Source organism: Onychomys torridus, chromosome 1 (assembly GCF_903995425.1).
Source record: "Onychomys torridus chromosome 1, mOncTor1.1, whole genome shotgun sequence".
NCBI classification, from domain to species: Eukaryota; Metazoa; Chordata; class Mammalia; order Rodentia; family Cricetidae; genus Onychomys; species Onychomys torridus.
Window position 1 is genome coordinate 164,235,729 of NC_050443.1, and position 16,488 is coordinate 164,252,216.

The 16,488-nt window shown below is 47.4% G+C and overlaps 2 protein-coding genes across 2 annotated transcripts in view; both read right to left on the minus strand.

The window, feature by feature from the left end:
- Positions 1-4,445: 4,445 nt before the first annotated feature.
- Npm3 (nucleophosmin/nucleoplasmin 3) lies at positions 4,446-6,277 on the minus strand. The gene is made up of 6 exons (XM_036207499.1): positions 6,153-6,277; positions 5,755-5,840; positions 5,435-5,554; positions 5,249-5,342; positions 4,793-4,914; positions 4,446-4,689 (listed from the first exon to the last, which is right to left on the minus strand). Exons 1-5 carry the CDS (start codon positions 6,268-6,270, stop codon positions 4,802-4,804), a joined length of 531 nt encoding a protein of 176 aa, XP_036063392.1. The 5' UTR covers positions 6,271-6,277; the 3' UTR covers positions 4,446-4,689; positions 4,793-4,801.
- Positions 6,278-7,084: 807 nt separating this feature from the next.
- Positions 7,085-16,488, minus strand: part of Oga (O-GlcNAcase) — a 35,304-nt gene continuing 25,900 nt past the window's right edge. Inside the window, exons 13-16 of the mRNA XM_036170995.1 lie at positions 16,169-16,254; positions 15,545-15,737; positions 12,229-12,388; positions 7,085-9,077 (exon numbers count right to left, since the gene is read on the minus strand). Of these exons, the coding sequence (XP_036026888.1) occupies positions 8,941-9,077; positions 12,229-12,388; positions 15,545-15,737; positions 16,169-16,254 (576 nt within the window). The 3' untranslated portion in view covers positions 7,085-8,940. The remainder of the gene's footprint in view (positions 9,078-12,228; positions 12,389-15,544; positions 15,738-16,168; positions 16,255-16,488) is intronic.

Here is a 16,488-nt window from a genome sequence, read left to right on the forward strand (position 1 = left end):
AGCTAACTGAGAAGTGAACGGCTGTGCTACGGGCCCCAGTGCAGCGCGTCCCTGGAACCCGGCTCTTCCACCTTTCTGAGACCCCAGCCCTGCTGGTTCGTGTCTCGCTGTCTCCAAAGAGGCTCTGGGAGGGAGAAATGCCTCCTGTCACCCCATTATCACCATCAACCTTGCCCCTGTCCGTTCCCACCCCACCCCCACTAGACTGAAGCTTGAAAGGAACCTTGAAGCATCTATGTGATAGGAGCCCAAAGGTCCCTGCTGTACCCACAGTCACTGTCCCCCTCCTAAATAGAACTGAGCAACTAGTGTGGGCAAAAATAACTACATGCAGCAACTACCTGAGGAACAAGGACTTGGACCCAAGCTACCTGGCCTTTCCCCTTCTGAGTTCCATGATGTTTTCCTTGAGCAGGTATCTGGTGTCTTGTCTCAGCTGGAAGGAGGGTGGTACTGGTGAGAAGGTAAACTCATCTAAGCCTTTCCCAGCCTCTCGCCTTCATAGGGCTTCTGGGAACCCTGAGCCACTACTTTGTTTCTGTGGGCACAACCTGGGTGGGCAGATTTCCTGGGTCAGGTATTTTTGAGGAACAGGTGGAGCCATTGATGTCCACCCAGCTGCTGCCTTCACCCCCAGCCTTCTCTCTACTGATCCTCTGTGCCTCTGGGGTAGAGCTAGAGGTTCTGGTGGCCCTAGGAAGCCTTTGGAGGCCAGAGGGAGGCAAGCAGGTCCTTGTCAATCAACACACTCGGGTTCTGCCTGCCTCTCCCTTTTCTGTACCCCATCTTTCCCCACTCCCTGCTGCAAATGCAAGCACTGAGCAATGTATAGAACAGGTTCCATGGGGTCCCTCTCAGGCCTCCTCAGAGAAGTAGACTTCCTGAGTCCATCTGTTGATTGCCTTCATGGATTCTGATCCTCACAGACCTGAAGGCAAGGGTCTTACCAGCTCCGAACTAGCAGCTCATGCAGAGCGGGGGCAGTGTTTGTTGGGTGGACGGATAGGGGGAGCCTGGCTGAGCATTTAGACTGCATTCCACCCATGGTGACTTTCCCAAGGAGACTTGACTTCACCTGCCAACCGATGATAGCCAGACAGACCAGTTATTGCACACTTGTATCTGGTAATGCTTTGGCAGGCAATAGCTCCTTCCAACCCCACTGGGGAGTCCACGAAGGGGAAGGTAGGTCAGAGGGGCTCCAGTGTCCACAACGAAGGCCAGCCCCTTTCTTTCGCTGTGTGCTTTGCGGGGTGGGGTGGAAGGGGCCTTCAGGATGACTTGTCTGCCCCCTTTTCATTGCTCCAAGCTGGCAAAGGTGATGTCTGTTTGCTCACAGACTTTGCTTCATGTGCTGTGAATAAGAGACCCTTAAGAGTGTTTATTTTTGAATGTGTTAATGAGTGAATGCCTAAACAAATGGAAGGCAAAGGCTCCTCCTGAAAAGGAAGGGCCGGCCCTCTCCCCACTAAGAACACAGCGCTCTGAAAATAAGCTTGAGGTACAAGAAACAGGTAGGGTTCATGGAAACTAGCTTATTGGTAAAGCCTGGATCCCAGTTCCTCCTCGAGTGTGTATGCATAGGGTGGGGCACCTGACTGGCACCAGGTTTGAGTAGCCTCCAGAGCTGAACCTTAGTGATCCACATCCACAGTCCCTTCCCTTACCCTCAGCAGACACTAGCACTCCCCATCTCTCAGAGAAGGGTTCTGGGTCAGGGTTTTACTCTTACTTTCTATCTCTGCCTCCCACCTCTGAGAGACCAAATTCTTTTACATGTGGTAACTCCCAGGAACTAGATGGAGCATCACCCAGATCTTCCGGATTCTTCTCATCTCCCCAAAATTCCTGTCTTGGGGGGCAGGGATAGATGGGTCTCCTCCACAGTAGGCACCCAGAGCAGACGGTGACTGACAGATGCAAATGTTCCACCGGGCTCCTGCAGGCCACTCTCCCCCCCCCTCCCTTGCTAGCCTGCCTCCCGGCCAGCTCCCTCCTTCCTTTATCTTATCAAAGCCCGGTAATTACAATTGCTATTTTGTTTCCTTGAATCTGCAATCAGAGCTCCTGCGCCTAGATGAGGGAGCGCCTGTCATCCTGATCTCTGAGTGACAGCCTGGCCACCTTTCCCGGCCGCCCCCACACTCCGCAAACACAAACACACACACATGCACACACTCCCTCCTGCAAACACAAACACACACTCTTTGCCAACACAAACGGCCCTCTTTGCAAACATGCGCTCGCCAGGACCTAAACGCACCCCTGGCCTACCCACAGGCCCCTCAAATCCACACCCAGGCCACCACGCCTGCAGGTCGCAGCGACCCACGCTTCCAGTGCTCAGCGTTCAAAGTGCTACCGACCCTATGCGGACGGTTGAACTGCAAATCCCCACTACAGCCTTAGCCATGTCGCACCGAGACCAAGAGCCACCGTCCTTGTCTCCTACCCCCATCTCCACCCCCAATGCCGGGCTGCCCCTCTTTCAGCGTTCTCCAGACACCGTCTATGCCTACATCCCGCAAGCTCTCTGAGGCCACAGGATTGACAGCACTCCTGTTGTGTACTGAGAGTGCAGAAAAGGGGTATCCTGAAAAGGCGTGGTCTGGAAGGAGGGAAAAACAATTCCCGAGTCTGTCTGCGCCGCACCACAAGGGGCCAGGAGACTCCTGAACTAGAAGGCAAATGTGGATTGGGCTCCCACTGCGGGCAGGACCCTGCTCCTAGTCCACTCGCCGGGAGACCCAACTGGAAAACAGGCAAGAAATACAATGGGCGATCAGCGGAGTCACAGGGGGTAGACACTGATGGTGTGGGGGTATGAGCAAGCGGTAGGCCAGAGAGTTTGGAAGGTTTCCGGAGAGATGGCTAGTCGTTGGACTATGCACGTACCAAGGGGTTGTAGGCAGGAGCCGAAAGGAGATAGGAAAAAAAAGGGGGATGACACCAACGAACTCCTCTTCTAGCACGAGTGCTTCACGTGAATGAAAGCATATATGCATTCAAAATTTAGCGACTTATTCCCGCCTATTTCGCCTTAAATTTAGCGGTCGGTGGCCCCTAGGGAGTTAGGACCGCAAGCGGTTTTAGGCACGCCCACCAGAGGGCGCTAGTTCCGCCTTCCCCTCCAGACTCTCCACGAATGACTCCTAGCCGGGTCGGTGGTGGAAACACCTGGAGCTAAGTCCTGCCTTGGAGACACCACGACCCTGATCTCCGAAACACAAAAGGGCGTCTTTTGTCTTCCACTTGAGAAAGGGATGTTGAAAACTTACCCCTAACCCATCACACAGATGAGGAAAAACTTCACGGTCCCACTTCCCTCTCCTCTGAACCCCTACCCCTGGAGCCCAAGCAGCGACTCCTAGCTTTCTTGTCTCACGTACCTAACACCCAGCTTAGGCACTGCTTTCTGTACTGTGGGACACTCTTGAAGTCGGCCACCTGCCCCCAACCCAGCTTCTTTGTACTGTCGAGAGGTCAGCTGGTGAGAATTGGCCTGATTCTCTCAGGTCCTGTTCTCTGTCCATCTTCAGCCTGTCTGGGGAAGTAACCTTTTGTTTGTTTGTAGGGCCTTGATCCCCCCCACCCCCATCAACACAGCTGAACTGCTGACCCCAGAGCTGGATACATACACTCCTTACACAAGCAACTACACAAGCAACCCCTTTCTCTCCCTGCATAGCGGCAGCCAGTCCCCAGAAACACCTGATTCTAAGGACGAGACAGTCCGGCGGAGTGCTGGGGGCAACAACCCCTCAGTGGAGGAGGCTGACTCCCATGAGCTCCTTTCTGCCCCCATATGCCAGGCCACCGGGATTCTGGTTACTCTGTCACCCAATCTGGCCAATTCCCTCCATCTGGCCCTGGGAATCAGGTTTCTAAGGGCCCTGCTCTACTCAACCTGCCTCAAAGACCAGAAAAGCAAAGACGGGTCCCCACCCCACCCTTCACAGGCCCTCTCCCTGGGCTGAGCCCCCTCATGGGGCTAGGGATGCACATTCCTCAGGTTTCTTAAGCCCACTTATCTGTCCCTCTCTGCCCATCAGCCTGAGTGCTGACAGAGGCCCAGACCCCTTGTTTGGAAGCTGATAACCTCCTGTGATGGCCCTCCCCCACCTAGGCACACGGAATAGGCTGGAATGGGAGGTCCCCTCTGCTGCAAGGCCCTGGGGACTAGGATGCGGCATTTTCTCACTAGCCCTAGATTTGGGACCACCCTTTGTACTGCCACAGTGCCACCTGGTGGTCCCTAGGGAAATCTCAGCTTCGGAAAAAGCCACACAAGAATTGCAAAAAACCGCACACCACTTTATTTATATCTTTATCTAAAAATGTAAAAAGTGTTACAAATGTTTTGTTCTGAACTTCAGATTTTTTTTTTTCAGTGCTGGGAATTGAACCTGGGGGTTCACAAAACTTTCAATCTGGGTGGGGGCGGGGGTGGGGAGAAGGTCAGGAGAGATGTCATCCACCCCTCCACCCCAATAGAAAAGGGGAGCTTCAGGGAGCCTGGAGGAGCAAACACAGGGCCCTGTGGAGAATCCCTCCCCTTAGCACCAGCCCGAGCCCTCCCACTTGCCCCCTCCCAAACTCTCCTCTTCAACGAGAGAAAAACATTTGCAATTCTTGAAACGTGTCCAGGAGCATATGGTGCATGACGCCTGCAGCAATCAGCTACCTAACCTGAGAAAAGCAGCAAGTGAGAAGTCAGTATCTGAGTCCTCACCTGCTCCCCTTCACTTCCCAGATCCTGCTGGGGTCCCCTCCCCTCCGGCCTCCTACTCACCAAAGAGGGCTAAGGCCTGCCCCCGTGCTTTTTGGCAGGAAGGATGCCACACAGCTTAACCTCCTCCTCTTCACTGTCCTCATCCTCACTTTCTTCTTCAGAAAGATCATTGTTTATACAAACTTGTGGAGACACACACAGTACACAGGTTAGAGCCAACCGTCCTTAACGCCACATGTCACTTATTCAATACTCTGTGGTGCTGGGCTGACAGGGAACCCCTTCTTCCAGAGTTCCTAGTCTAGATGGGAGGAACTGCAGATACTAAAGTGGGGGAGGAGGGAGCCCACCCACATCACTGGAGCTGCGGCCCCTGGGACAGATTACAGGAAGTTCATAGGCTTGAGTCGGGCAGCAAACGACAACCTGGGATGTAGGATGCACTAGGGGGTGAGGCTGGGATGAGGTAGGAGCGGCGGGGGAGGGCGGGCTGATGTGAGGGCCTGCTCTTCTCACCAATCCGATGCCGACCAGTGACGCGCACAGGACCAGAACCCGACTTCAGGCGGAAGGTTACAGGTGGTTGGAGCTGGAAATCATCCAGACTCAGCTGGAAGACAAGAATGAAGGCTTGATCCACTCTGACCCACCCATCTTGAGATTAATACTGAAGTTCTCAATGAATGGATGGCTACAACTCACCATGGGCTGGCAAGATAGCCTGAGATTGGCCACAGGAACTGCAATCTCCTGGTTGTCGCGATCCCGGGCCACAACTTCCACCACATTACACTCGTCCTTGGCCCCCTCGGTAAGGCACAGCTGACAGGGTAAACAGAACCTCAGTCTCAAGTGAGGGCAGACACCAAAGAGAAGGCATCTTACCCTAGAACCTGCCCAGTCTCGGGAGTAGCCGGTCAGAGGACCAGAGAAGTAGCCCGTTGAGGGTAGCCCTAAGTGATTCCCAATCCAGGGGTGGAGGGAGGGGAGGTAGGTAGCTGTCCCTCTCTCCAGCCCCTTACCATGTTCAATGCCAGCACGTGTTCCGTATCATCCTCTTCCTCAACCTTGAAGGTGAAGGAGCGGGTGTGGCCGGAGAGCTCACAACCTGCAGGAGCCAGTGCGTTCGCCTGAGAAGTGCACGCGTGAAGGGGACAGCGCGCGAGCGTCTCGCTAGCCCCGCTGATCCCTCCCACTCGGCCATGTGCCGGCGCGGGCTGACCGGCCATTTATTCGCCTAACGTCTCTCCTTAAAGCACCTGGGCAGGAGTCCTTCTTGGGCCATACAGGCCGCCAAGGACCAGGGTTAGGGTTAGGGAAGCGTGGAACCCTCGGCCCACACCCACGTCGCACAGCCGCGACCCTCAGCCCAGGGTCTCATTAGCCCCGTACCACCCTCCGCCACTCCTGTCTTCAATACCGAAAAAGAAACTGTCCATCGTGACCGGAGCCGGGACCCTCAGGCCTCCCACACCCCCAGCCCGGGCTCGGCTCTCTTGATTCAAGAACGCCAAAGCAGCTGCAGCGCCCGCCGCCATGCTGAAACGGCTGAGAAGCCCCGCCCCCCCACGCACCGAACGCGACACCTCGGCCAGTTCCGGCCCCGCCCATTAAAGGAGCCGTGCTCCTCCAGGCTTGGGAACCAGAAGAGCCGCCTGGGCGGGGAGCAGCCTTCACCACTTCCACAAGGACTGGGGCCTGAGAACAAATTTTCACCGAAGCAAGAATGCGGGCTTAACGTCAGCATCCTTTCATTCCCACGTTCCTGAGGACTCTCATTTCTCTAGCTCATCATTCATTGAGATCCCTTCCTCCTCCCGATTGTTATGTAGAGATGTTAGTGTAAAACTGTTGGGGTTCAGAGCAGCCATCTTTACCTTCCTGAGGAATTCCCACCCACACCTCTGCCCTATTAGCTGCCCCTGAGATAAGCTTCCTGATTGTGACGCTGAGCAAAAGACCCATGATCAGATGTGGGAATCAGCTGCTGTTCTGATCAAGGCTCCCACGTCCCATCAACTGAGGCACATCCTCATAGAAGAGGCTACCTACCTCCCACACCAATATCCCCTACTTAAGGAGACTAACCCATGCACTCCCTATTGGATAGAAAAACTCAGAAACCCCTCTACAGATTTCAACTGTCATGAGAGGGCAGTTTACTTAAAAACAAATGTATTTTTCTGAGAAAAACTGGAAGTTAGGTCTTTGCTGGGGAAGGCAGGAGGGGAGAGGTCTTCAAAATCCAGTCGACATTTCAATCGCTTTGGAGAGGAGGAGTACCTGCGTTAGCTGAGGCATCAGAGATGAGAGAGAAAGATGGGAGAGCAGAGAAAAGGCCGCACACCATCGCACAAATTCACTTCGTTTTATTTTGCCTCTTGCATGGTCCTCAGACAGTTTTACAGTTCGTTTTCTACAGAAACTGAGCTATGATCTAGACAAATCAATGAAATGGTATTCCAACCGTAATATGATTCATAACCATGAAGTCGGCATAGCACTTTATCCTAGAGCGATGATGGTACAGACCTGGGCACGTTTCAGTTATGTTCAGATCATCCAGAGTGATTATTGAAAGTCAACATAAAATAAAAAGCAACTTGCTTAAAATTCCTGATTCCACATGAAATGGGCTCTGAAAGCCTCCAGGTAAAAGCTGTAATTCCCACTAGGGAAAAGGATGGATTCGGAAAAAGGTGAGGAACATTGAATGATCTTAATCTCTAGTAACGATTTTGCCCATCACCTCAGCCTTCAAAACCAAACTTGATTTCAGTTTTCCAACATATCCTTATCACAGTTAGGTTTTACCCTAAGAGGCTTCTTCTTAGTAAGCACACTCTCTCCTGGGCTTCAGTTGGAAGTCACTAGGGACACTAGATATAGTGCTAAATTTAAGACTATCTCAAAAGCTCACTCTGGAGTTCTATAAAAGAAAATGTTTCAAGCTTCTTTTTCTCTCTCCCCGTTCAGCTCAGAGTTCAAACGCTGATGAAAAACTAGAGGGAAGATAACAAAATACTGTTGACATCTATGGAGAAGTTACTAGCTAGTCATGATTTAAAACAAACCCGCAGATTCCATCTGCCAGCTCCATGCTCAAAACCCTTAAATTCACCAAATCTAAATTAAAAAATACATGGAGTTTTCAGAACCTCTGATTAAAAGAAAAAGTATACTTATGGTTAACATATACTTATTCTTTCTTTTAAAAATTAGATACAAACATGCAAGAATTAAAGACTGACTCGATTAAACCAGTAGTTAGCAGGTCTGGAGAGAAGGACAGCTGTTCCAGGGCAACAGAGGCCACACGTCAGTCCCTCTATTTATCCTTCCTCGACGACAATGTCCAAACATTTCACATGCGGATCTGCTATGAAGGTTGATTTCCAGAAGGAACTGCGCTTCCCAATAGATGTGAGTCATATGAAGTTAGACACTCATACCCCAAAATAGTCGTGGCCTATCCCTACGTGGGAGGCACTTTAAAGACAACTGTAAAGGAAATCTACCATCCACTGGTTTACATAATTTGAAAGTGCCATCCTAAACCAACACCTTTCATTTTCAAAGGAAAAAAACATATAAAAAAGTAAACAAAAAGAACAGTCAGGTTACAGCTAGTCTATATACAAAGAAATTTACAAGTTTGTCAATTTAGGCCTTTGCCACAAACAAATGCACATTTGTCCCTACAAAGCACGAGTGCCTGAATCAACATTACAGGAGATAGTTAGCCAGAGCTTTACAAAGAGCAGAAACATTGCCCCAAATTGGAACCCACTAACTCTTCCTCATTCCTGCCATGTCTCCAAAGAACAGAGACATCATTCAGCACATCACAGAGAATAAAGAGCGATCTTCATTACTCTTAGGAGAGAAATGCAACCACACCGGATGCAGAAAATAGTGCTGACTACATTTATTTAAGAACCTCTCCCTACAGAACCCCATATAAGAGGTCCTGACACCTAACCCAAAGGAGGGGCACCCCACATCTGTTCAATACAGGCTATGCAGCAGTACTATCTTCTTCCAACCAGTGAGCAGTCTGAAAATGTGATGGTGAGTTCTACAGTCATCTTGTTTCCAATTCAACCGGCCGATCTGTTGCCCCTCCAGAGACTGAACTGTGTGAAGACCTCACCCTCCAACCAAAAGGTGGGGCTAAGACTTTGGACAGTTCACAGTGCCAACAAATGTCACAGGCTTCGACCAAGTATAACCACATCCTTTGGAAAACCTTCCATCTTTGCAATTTCAAAACAGCCTAACTTGCTGTAAAATTCCAGAATCCTTTTATCATCTGGTCTTACTTCACAGAAAGCCCCCCGGGATCCTAGAAATAAAACAAAATGTTTTAAATGTAAGTAGATGATATAACCATGAATCATAATGTTTAATATAGATAAAAGCTTTCTCTAACCCTAAATTTCATATCACTATTTAATTATTTATTTTTGGTGGTGCTGGGGTGACTGAGCTATACAGTCCCAGCCTGACAATTGTTTTTTTTTTTTTAAATAATATTTTTTCAATAGAGACAAGGTTTCTCTGTATAGCCCTGACTGTCCTGGAACTCGCTCTGTAGACCAGGGTGGTCTCGAGTTACAGAGATCCGACTGCCCCTGCCTCCCATGTATTGGGATTTCAGGTATGTGCCACCACTTCCCAGCTTAAATTTTTTGTTTTTAAGATAGGGTCTCACTGTTGTTAGCCCTGACTGGCCTTAAACTCACTAGAGTAGGCTCACTCTGAACTCAAGAGATCCACCTGCCCCTGTGCTGGTATTAAAAGCATGTGCCAACACAGGTGACTTTAGTCAACAGTGAGTGAGTACAATTTTTTCCACAAAGAAAATTTCTTGAGTAATGGGTATGGAAAGTAAAGGTAAGTTCTTTTCTTTTTTTTTGAGCTGAGGACTGAACCCAGGGCCTTGTGCTTGCTAGGCAAGCGCTCTACCACTGAGCTAAATCCCCAAACCCAAAGTTCTTTAGGAAGCCATGAGGTACAACCTATTCTAGCCTGTCGCATGCCAATATATCCAGAATGCTGAACACCATCTTAAAGAATTACTTATCCTCTGTGTGTATGTTTAGGAGCAGGGGTTACAGGACAAAATCAGAGGACAATTTGCATGAGTGGGCCCTCTCCACTATTCGGGTCCCAGAAACTGAACTCAGGTCATTAGGTTTGACAGCAATTGCCTTTAATCAGCAGGCCCATGCATATTCTTCATTCATATTTAATGTCTGTGATATTTAGTCCTAAGCACACATGGAGAATTATCTTCTTTTAAAGTTAAATTATTCTGCAAAGTGGATGCAACTAATTCGAATAATATATAAATGCAACAGTGAAAAAGGTGTGTTCTTTTTATTTCTTCCTTTCTACAGGGTCTCACTATGTAGACCAGGCTGGCTCTGAACTCAGAGATACACCTGCTTCTGCCTCCTGAGTGTTGGGTCTAAAGGTATGTGCCTCCATGAATGGTTTACAAGATGCTTTTTTTTTTTTTTTTTTGGTTTTTTGAGACAGGGTTTCTCTGTGTAGTTTTGTGCCTTTCCTGGAACTCACTTGGTAGCCCAGGCTGGCCTGGAACTCAGAGAGATCTGCCTGGCTCTGCCTCCCCAGTGCTGGGAAGGATGCATTTTTTGTTTGTTTGTTTTGTGTTACAAGATGCATTTTTTTGGTGGGGTCTGGGAAGCTAAGGCAGGAGGAACTCAAAACTGAGAGACACTGTCTCAAAATGAAAGGGGGGGGGGGCTAGAAAATTGACTCAGTGGTTAAGAGCACTTGCTTTTGCAGAGGACCTGGGTTCAATTCCTAGGACCCACATGGTGGCTCACAACTGTCTGTCATTCCAGTACAAGGGGATCTGACACCTTCTCATCTGAGGGCACTAGGCATGCACATGCATAGCACACATAGACACATGTAAACAAAACACATTAAATAAATATTTTAAAAAGAGGCTGGGGATACAGCTCGGTGGTGTCTGCCTATTGATGGCCTAGATCCAACTCTCCTATGGTGCAAAATGAAAACAAAACAATTTGGGGTGTGGGTGGGCAGTGCTAGGGATAAAAACCAGGGCCTTGAGCATACTAGGTGTTTTACCATTGAGCGACACCACCAGACCTCTACAACTCTGAAAACGGCTTGATAAACTAGTTACTTTTCTACCAGCCGAGGGCTAAACTTTATCGAGACAGATTCTTACTACGTAGTCTGGGCTAGCCCTGGGTTTGTAATCCCCTTACCTCAGCACCTCAAATTCTGGGATTATGTGTACCCACAATATTCCACCTTAAAATTTGTTCTTACATGTTTAAAAGGCTGCTTAAAATATTCAAGAACTATCACCTGTGGCCCTTAGAATCTAAAACATCATCGTGCTCTATACAGTATTTTTTTCTCAGCACTAATGGTGAAGCAAGGAATTTTTCGAGGCTCCATTTATGTAATATACTCCAACAAAAACTGCATGAAGTTTCTTCATTAGGTTAATTAATTTAATTTTCAACCTTTATGGGCCTCAGAACAAAATAAATGTAGTATCTCATGTGTTCATTTCTCATTGAAGCTCAAAATTAGTATTCATGCTATAAGAGAACAAAAGCATTTTCAATCATCACTGCATACTACCCAACTCTTACACCAGTACTAACTCAAAATAAGCAGCAGGCCAGACACAGTAGGTACAGTCTTAGCTACTTAAGAGGACAAGGCAGGAAGGTAGCTTGAGCCCAAGAACTTGAGGGCATACACCACCCCAAAACACACATAAACACCAAGGGGGGAGGGCTCAGTATAACTGAAAAAAATTATTATTGTGTGTGCATGTGCCTCAGCATACATGTGGAGGTCAAAGGACAGCTTTGTAGTATGCCTGCAGACCAGAAGAGAGCACCAGATCTCATTGTAGATGGTTGCGAGCCACCATGTGGTTGCTAGGAATTGAACTCAGAACCTTTAGAAGAGTAGCCAGTGCTCTTAACTGTTGAGCCATCTCTCCAGCCCTGGTCCTTCTAGACTGAACTCAGGCCAGTTGGAGTTTTCAAAAGACCTGTGTGCCATGGCATGTATGTGGAAGTCAAAGAACAACTTCAGAAGACAGTTCTCTCCTCCCACTTTCTGCGGTTCTGGGGATCAGAGTCAGCGATCAGGCTGGCATCTTTGAGCAGCAAGGGCCTTCATCCAGTGGTGCTATTCCCCCATCTTGTGTCACTGTCACCCTTCCCCAAACTCTGCTCTAGGACAGGCTGTGACAAAAAGGGCAAAACGAAATTCAATCTTTTAAAAAAAACATAGGCCTGGTGAGATGGCTCAGTGTGTAAAGAGACCAGCTACCTACCAAGCCTGCCAACCTGAGTCTGAGCCCCAGGACCCACATGTAAAGTGAGTGTCACTTCCTACATGTTTTCCTCTGACCTCTGGATCACACCCATAAACAAGCATAGTAACACAGTCTCACAAGCTGCACTCACCATTGGCCTTCAGTGAAGATAGGAGGCAAGCCATCATGCTTTTAGCAACACTTGGGTCAGTGACTTTTTTGTGAATATCCATTTTTATCAGAGAAGGGAAGTTGGCAAGGAAAGTTTCTGGCAAAACCTCTTGCTCTTCATGGAAACTCAACATTATTTTCTGCAAAAAACATTAGAATCTTTTTTGACTTTCAAGTTACTTTTATCTATATCCCAGAACTCAGGAAAGTAGTATTAACGTTTTCCCAGCACAGAGAGAACGAATTAGTTTACAATTCTAAAAGATATATCCATGGCCAAGTATGGTCAATCCCAGTACTCAGTTCCAGACCATGTAGGGATAAACAGCAAGACCCCATTTCCAAAAATAAAAGACAGACGCACACATGTACTAAGATCAAGTGACCAACTGTCTAGAGGGCTTGACAGATCAGCAGTTAAGAACACTTGCTGCAGTTATGAGGGCTGGAGTTCAGGATCCCAGCACCCATGTAAGATGCCAGGCACCTGGCACATGCTTATAACCGTACTTTGAACAGGCTGGAGATAGGGCTAACTTCCTGCCTATCTGAGAAAATGTGAATCCTAGGTTCAACTTGCCTCAAAGATCTAAGCAGCAATAAAGGACGTACTCATTCAATGCCGAGTTCTGGTTCCCATGCATGCACACAGGTATAGACACACATAGACTCATACACACACAAAAATAAATCTTTAAGAACTAAAACGGGGGCTGGAGAGATGACTCAGCGGTTAAAAGCACTAGCTGTTCTTCCAGAGGTCCTGAGTACAATTCCCAGCAACCACATGGTGTCTCACAACCATCTGAAATGAGATCTGGTGCCCTCTTCTGGCCAACAAGCATGCACGCAGGCAGAATACTGTACACGTAATAAATAAATAAATCTTTTTTGTTGTTGTTTTGTTTTTCGAGACAAGGTTTCTTTGTAGCTTGGAGCCTGTCCTGAACTAGCTCTGTAGATAAGGCTGGCCTCGAACTCACAGAGATCCACCTGCCTCTACCTCCTGAGTGCTGAGATTAAAGGTGTGCGCCACCACCGCCTGGCCTAATTGTGTCTTTTATTGGGGTCAAAGAGACAGCAATACCCAAGCCATAAATAAATCTTTTTGAAGCTGAGGATTGAACCCAGGGCCGAGCTAAATCCCCAACCCATAAATCTAAAAAAAAAAAAAAAAAAAGAACAATTAAAATGGGCCGGGCAGCAGCAGCACACACCTTTAATCCCCAGCACTTGGGAGACAAGAGGCAGGAGAATCTCTGTGAATTCAAGGCCAGCCTGGTCTACAAAGTTCCAGGATAGCCAGGGCTGTTACTCAAAGAAACCCTGTCTCAAAAAAGAAAAAACTAAAATGCTGTGTTTAGACCAGTCATGGCTGTTCATGCCTGTACACCACAGTCCTGTAAGTTTAAAGTCAGCCTGGTCTACAACAGTAAATTCCAGGAGTGCTGGGCTACACAAGGAGATTCTGTCTCAAGAGACAAAAGAGGTAATCTAAGCTGGACATAAGACAATGACAAAACACTTGCTTAGCATGTGTGAAGCTGGAAAAAATCAATCCTCTGCTACACAGAGACTTTAAAAATCTGCTGGGTAGTGGTGGCACATACATGCCTTTAATCCTAGCACTTGGGAGCAAATCACCTGTAGGCAATCAACCTGTTCTCCTAGCCCATCAAGGAATTTGAGATCACTGACTTTTTTCTGGGAGCATCCCTTTAAGGATGAGGGTTTGGCTTGTTTCTGACAGTGATCTGCTTTTTTGCAGACCAGGCTTAGAGCTTGTATCACTAATGGGAATTCCCTCCAGTCCTTGTGGTCCTGATGCTGAGCTCCAAGGGAGGCAGCTATTGCTATCCAAGGGGTCAAGCTTTCCATGCAAGGTGACAGGGTTCTGCGGCCCCATAGGCACTGGCATCATCTCTGCTCCTGTGCCCTAGAAGCCACTGCTAACAGCCAGTACTGATGATGACTACATATCAAACAGTGGCTGCACTGCTGCCCAAGGCAACTTTGCCAAGCCTTCTTGCTGTCTGATGCCCCCTATCTTCAGACAGAGACTATGTTCACCAAGTCTCCCTATCAAGAATTCTCCAACCATTTGTGAAAACTCTTATCAGAATCTCCACTCCAAAGACCCAGGCTCCAGCTGTGGCCACCACACATGATTGTTATACAGGAAAAATAAACTGAATTAAGACTGTTAGAAAAGGACAATCAGCTGCCAAGTGGAGGGTCTTACCTGTAACCCTACCATTTGGGAGGTGGAGGGAGGAGCATCACGAGTTCAAGGCTAGCCTTAAATTCCAGGACAGCCTTGACTGCATGTGACCCTGTCTCATAAAAACAAAAATAAGCGCTGAAAAGATGGCTCAGCATTTAAAGGCTCTTGCTGCCTTCAAGAGGACCCCCAGCACCCAGCCATATTTAATTCTAGGTGGACAGAACACATGTACGCAAAACACCCACACACACAAAGGCGGTGGTAGTACACGCCTTTAATCCCAGCATTTGGGAGGCAGAGGCAGGCAGATCTCAAAGCCAACCTGGTCTACAAAGCCAGTTCCAAGATGATAGCCAGGGATGTTAAACAAAGAAACCCTATCTTGAAAAAAAAAAAAAAAAAAAAACGCCAGGTGGTGGTGGTGGCAGTGCACACCTTTAATCCCAGCACTCAGGAGGCAGAGGCAGGCGGATCTCTGTGAGTTCGAGGCCAGCCTGGTCTACAAAGTGAGTCCCAGGAAAGGCACAAAGCTACACAGAGAAACCCTGTCTCAGAAAAAAAAAAAAAAAAAAAAGAAGAAAAAAGAAAAACAAAAAAATAGACAAACAGGAAACAAAAAAACTAAAAAATAAGCACCAAGATTATAACTGTGAATACATCACACTAAATAAAACATGTTAGTCTACACAAGGCCATAAATTCAATTCCAATCAGCATAAAAACAAATAAATCTAGTTGAGAAAGCCCTGAAAAGCTGGGTGTGGTAGCACACACCTTTAGTCTCATACACAGGAGGCAGAGGCCAGCCTGTCTATATTAGTTTTCCTTAAAAACAAAACAAAAGAACAACAACAAAAACCAGCATAAACTTTTAACTGTTTTTTGTTTTCTTAAGACATAATTTCCCTTGTCACTCTGGCTAGCCAGGAACTCATTATGTAGACCAGGCTGGCCTCAAACCATCTGCTTCTGCTTTCTAAATGCTGAGAAAAAAGGTGGGTGCCACCATTACCTGGTGATTTTCACATTTTAATTTCCTTAAAATTATCACAATATGAAACCATTATATTACCTCAGCCTCTGAGAGCTCTTTGTCACCATTTGGCTTGGTGTACTTCTCCTGCATGAAGGGAATCCAGGAAATTTTACATTTTTTAATGAAGGGGGTCACATCTACAGTGCCCAAGGCATAACCACAAATGCCATCTTCATCTTCTAAGACGAAACAGTAATCCAGGCTGAGGGAAAGCAGCCCTCCTACTAACCTGCTCAGAAGGAAGGAAGCCAAGAGTAAGTAAGCTTGTAAATTATTAACACAAAATTCACAATTTAGTGATACAAGGTCCTACTTTTTTTTTTTTTTTTTTTTTGAGACAGAGTTTTTCTGTGTAGCCTTGGCTGTCCTAGAACTCACTCTGTAGACTAGGCTGGCCTCAAACTCAGAAATTCGCCTGCCTCTGCCTCCTGAATGTTGGGATTAAAGGCGGGAACCACCACTTCAGTTATGTCCAACATAAGTCTATGAAAACTACCTTTCCAATAAAAGAAACTGAAAACTGACATACATTCATTTACATTCATTTTCAGATTTAACTAAGACTAAACTGGAACTTATATAAATAGGCTTTCAGTCAACACCTCCCCTTAACCTGCTAGATGAAGTATCTATTCCCCAAACCCAACAGGCATTACATACTTGTCTCCAATAAGGTCCGGCTGACTCTGAAAAGGTAAGCCCACTCCATCATCATACATTTCTCTGCAAATCTTGTAGACGGAAGCCTGAAAATATAATCTAGTTAGGTATCACAGCAAGACACATGTCACAAAGAATGACTATAAACAGCCACGTGTAGTAGTGCACAAAGAAAACTGAGCAGGAGGATTGCAGATTGATTAATGGGCCACACTTTGAATTTGAGACAACTATTAACCAACTGTTTCAGAAAATAAATTACAAATCTAGGGAAGGAAATGTGTGGCCTATTAGAATCATCACCTGAGGGTGGAGTTGGG

Excerpts from the sequence above, each read along its gene's own strand:
- Npm3 (XM_036207499.1), bottom strand. The coding sequence starts at position 6,270 with ATGGCGGCGGGCGCTGCAGCTGCTTTGGCGTTCTTGAATCAAGAGAGC. Across the intron at positions 5,555-5,754 it reads ACGTGCTGGCATTGAACATG|CTGTGCCTTACCGAGGGGGC; the intron begins GTAAGGGGCTGG and ends TTACCCTGTCAG. Across the intron at positions 4,915-5,248 it reads CACTGGTCGGCATCGGATTG|TTTGTATAAACAATGATCTT; the intron begins GTGAGAAGAGCA and ends TGTCTCCACAAG.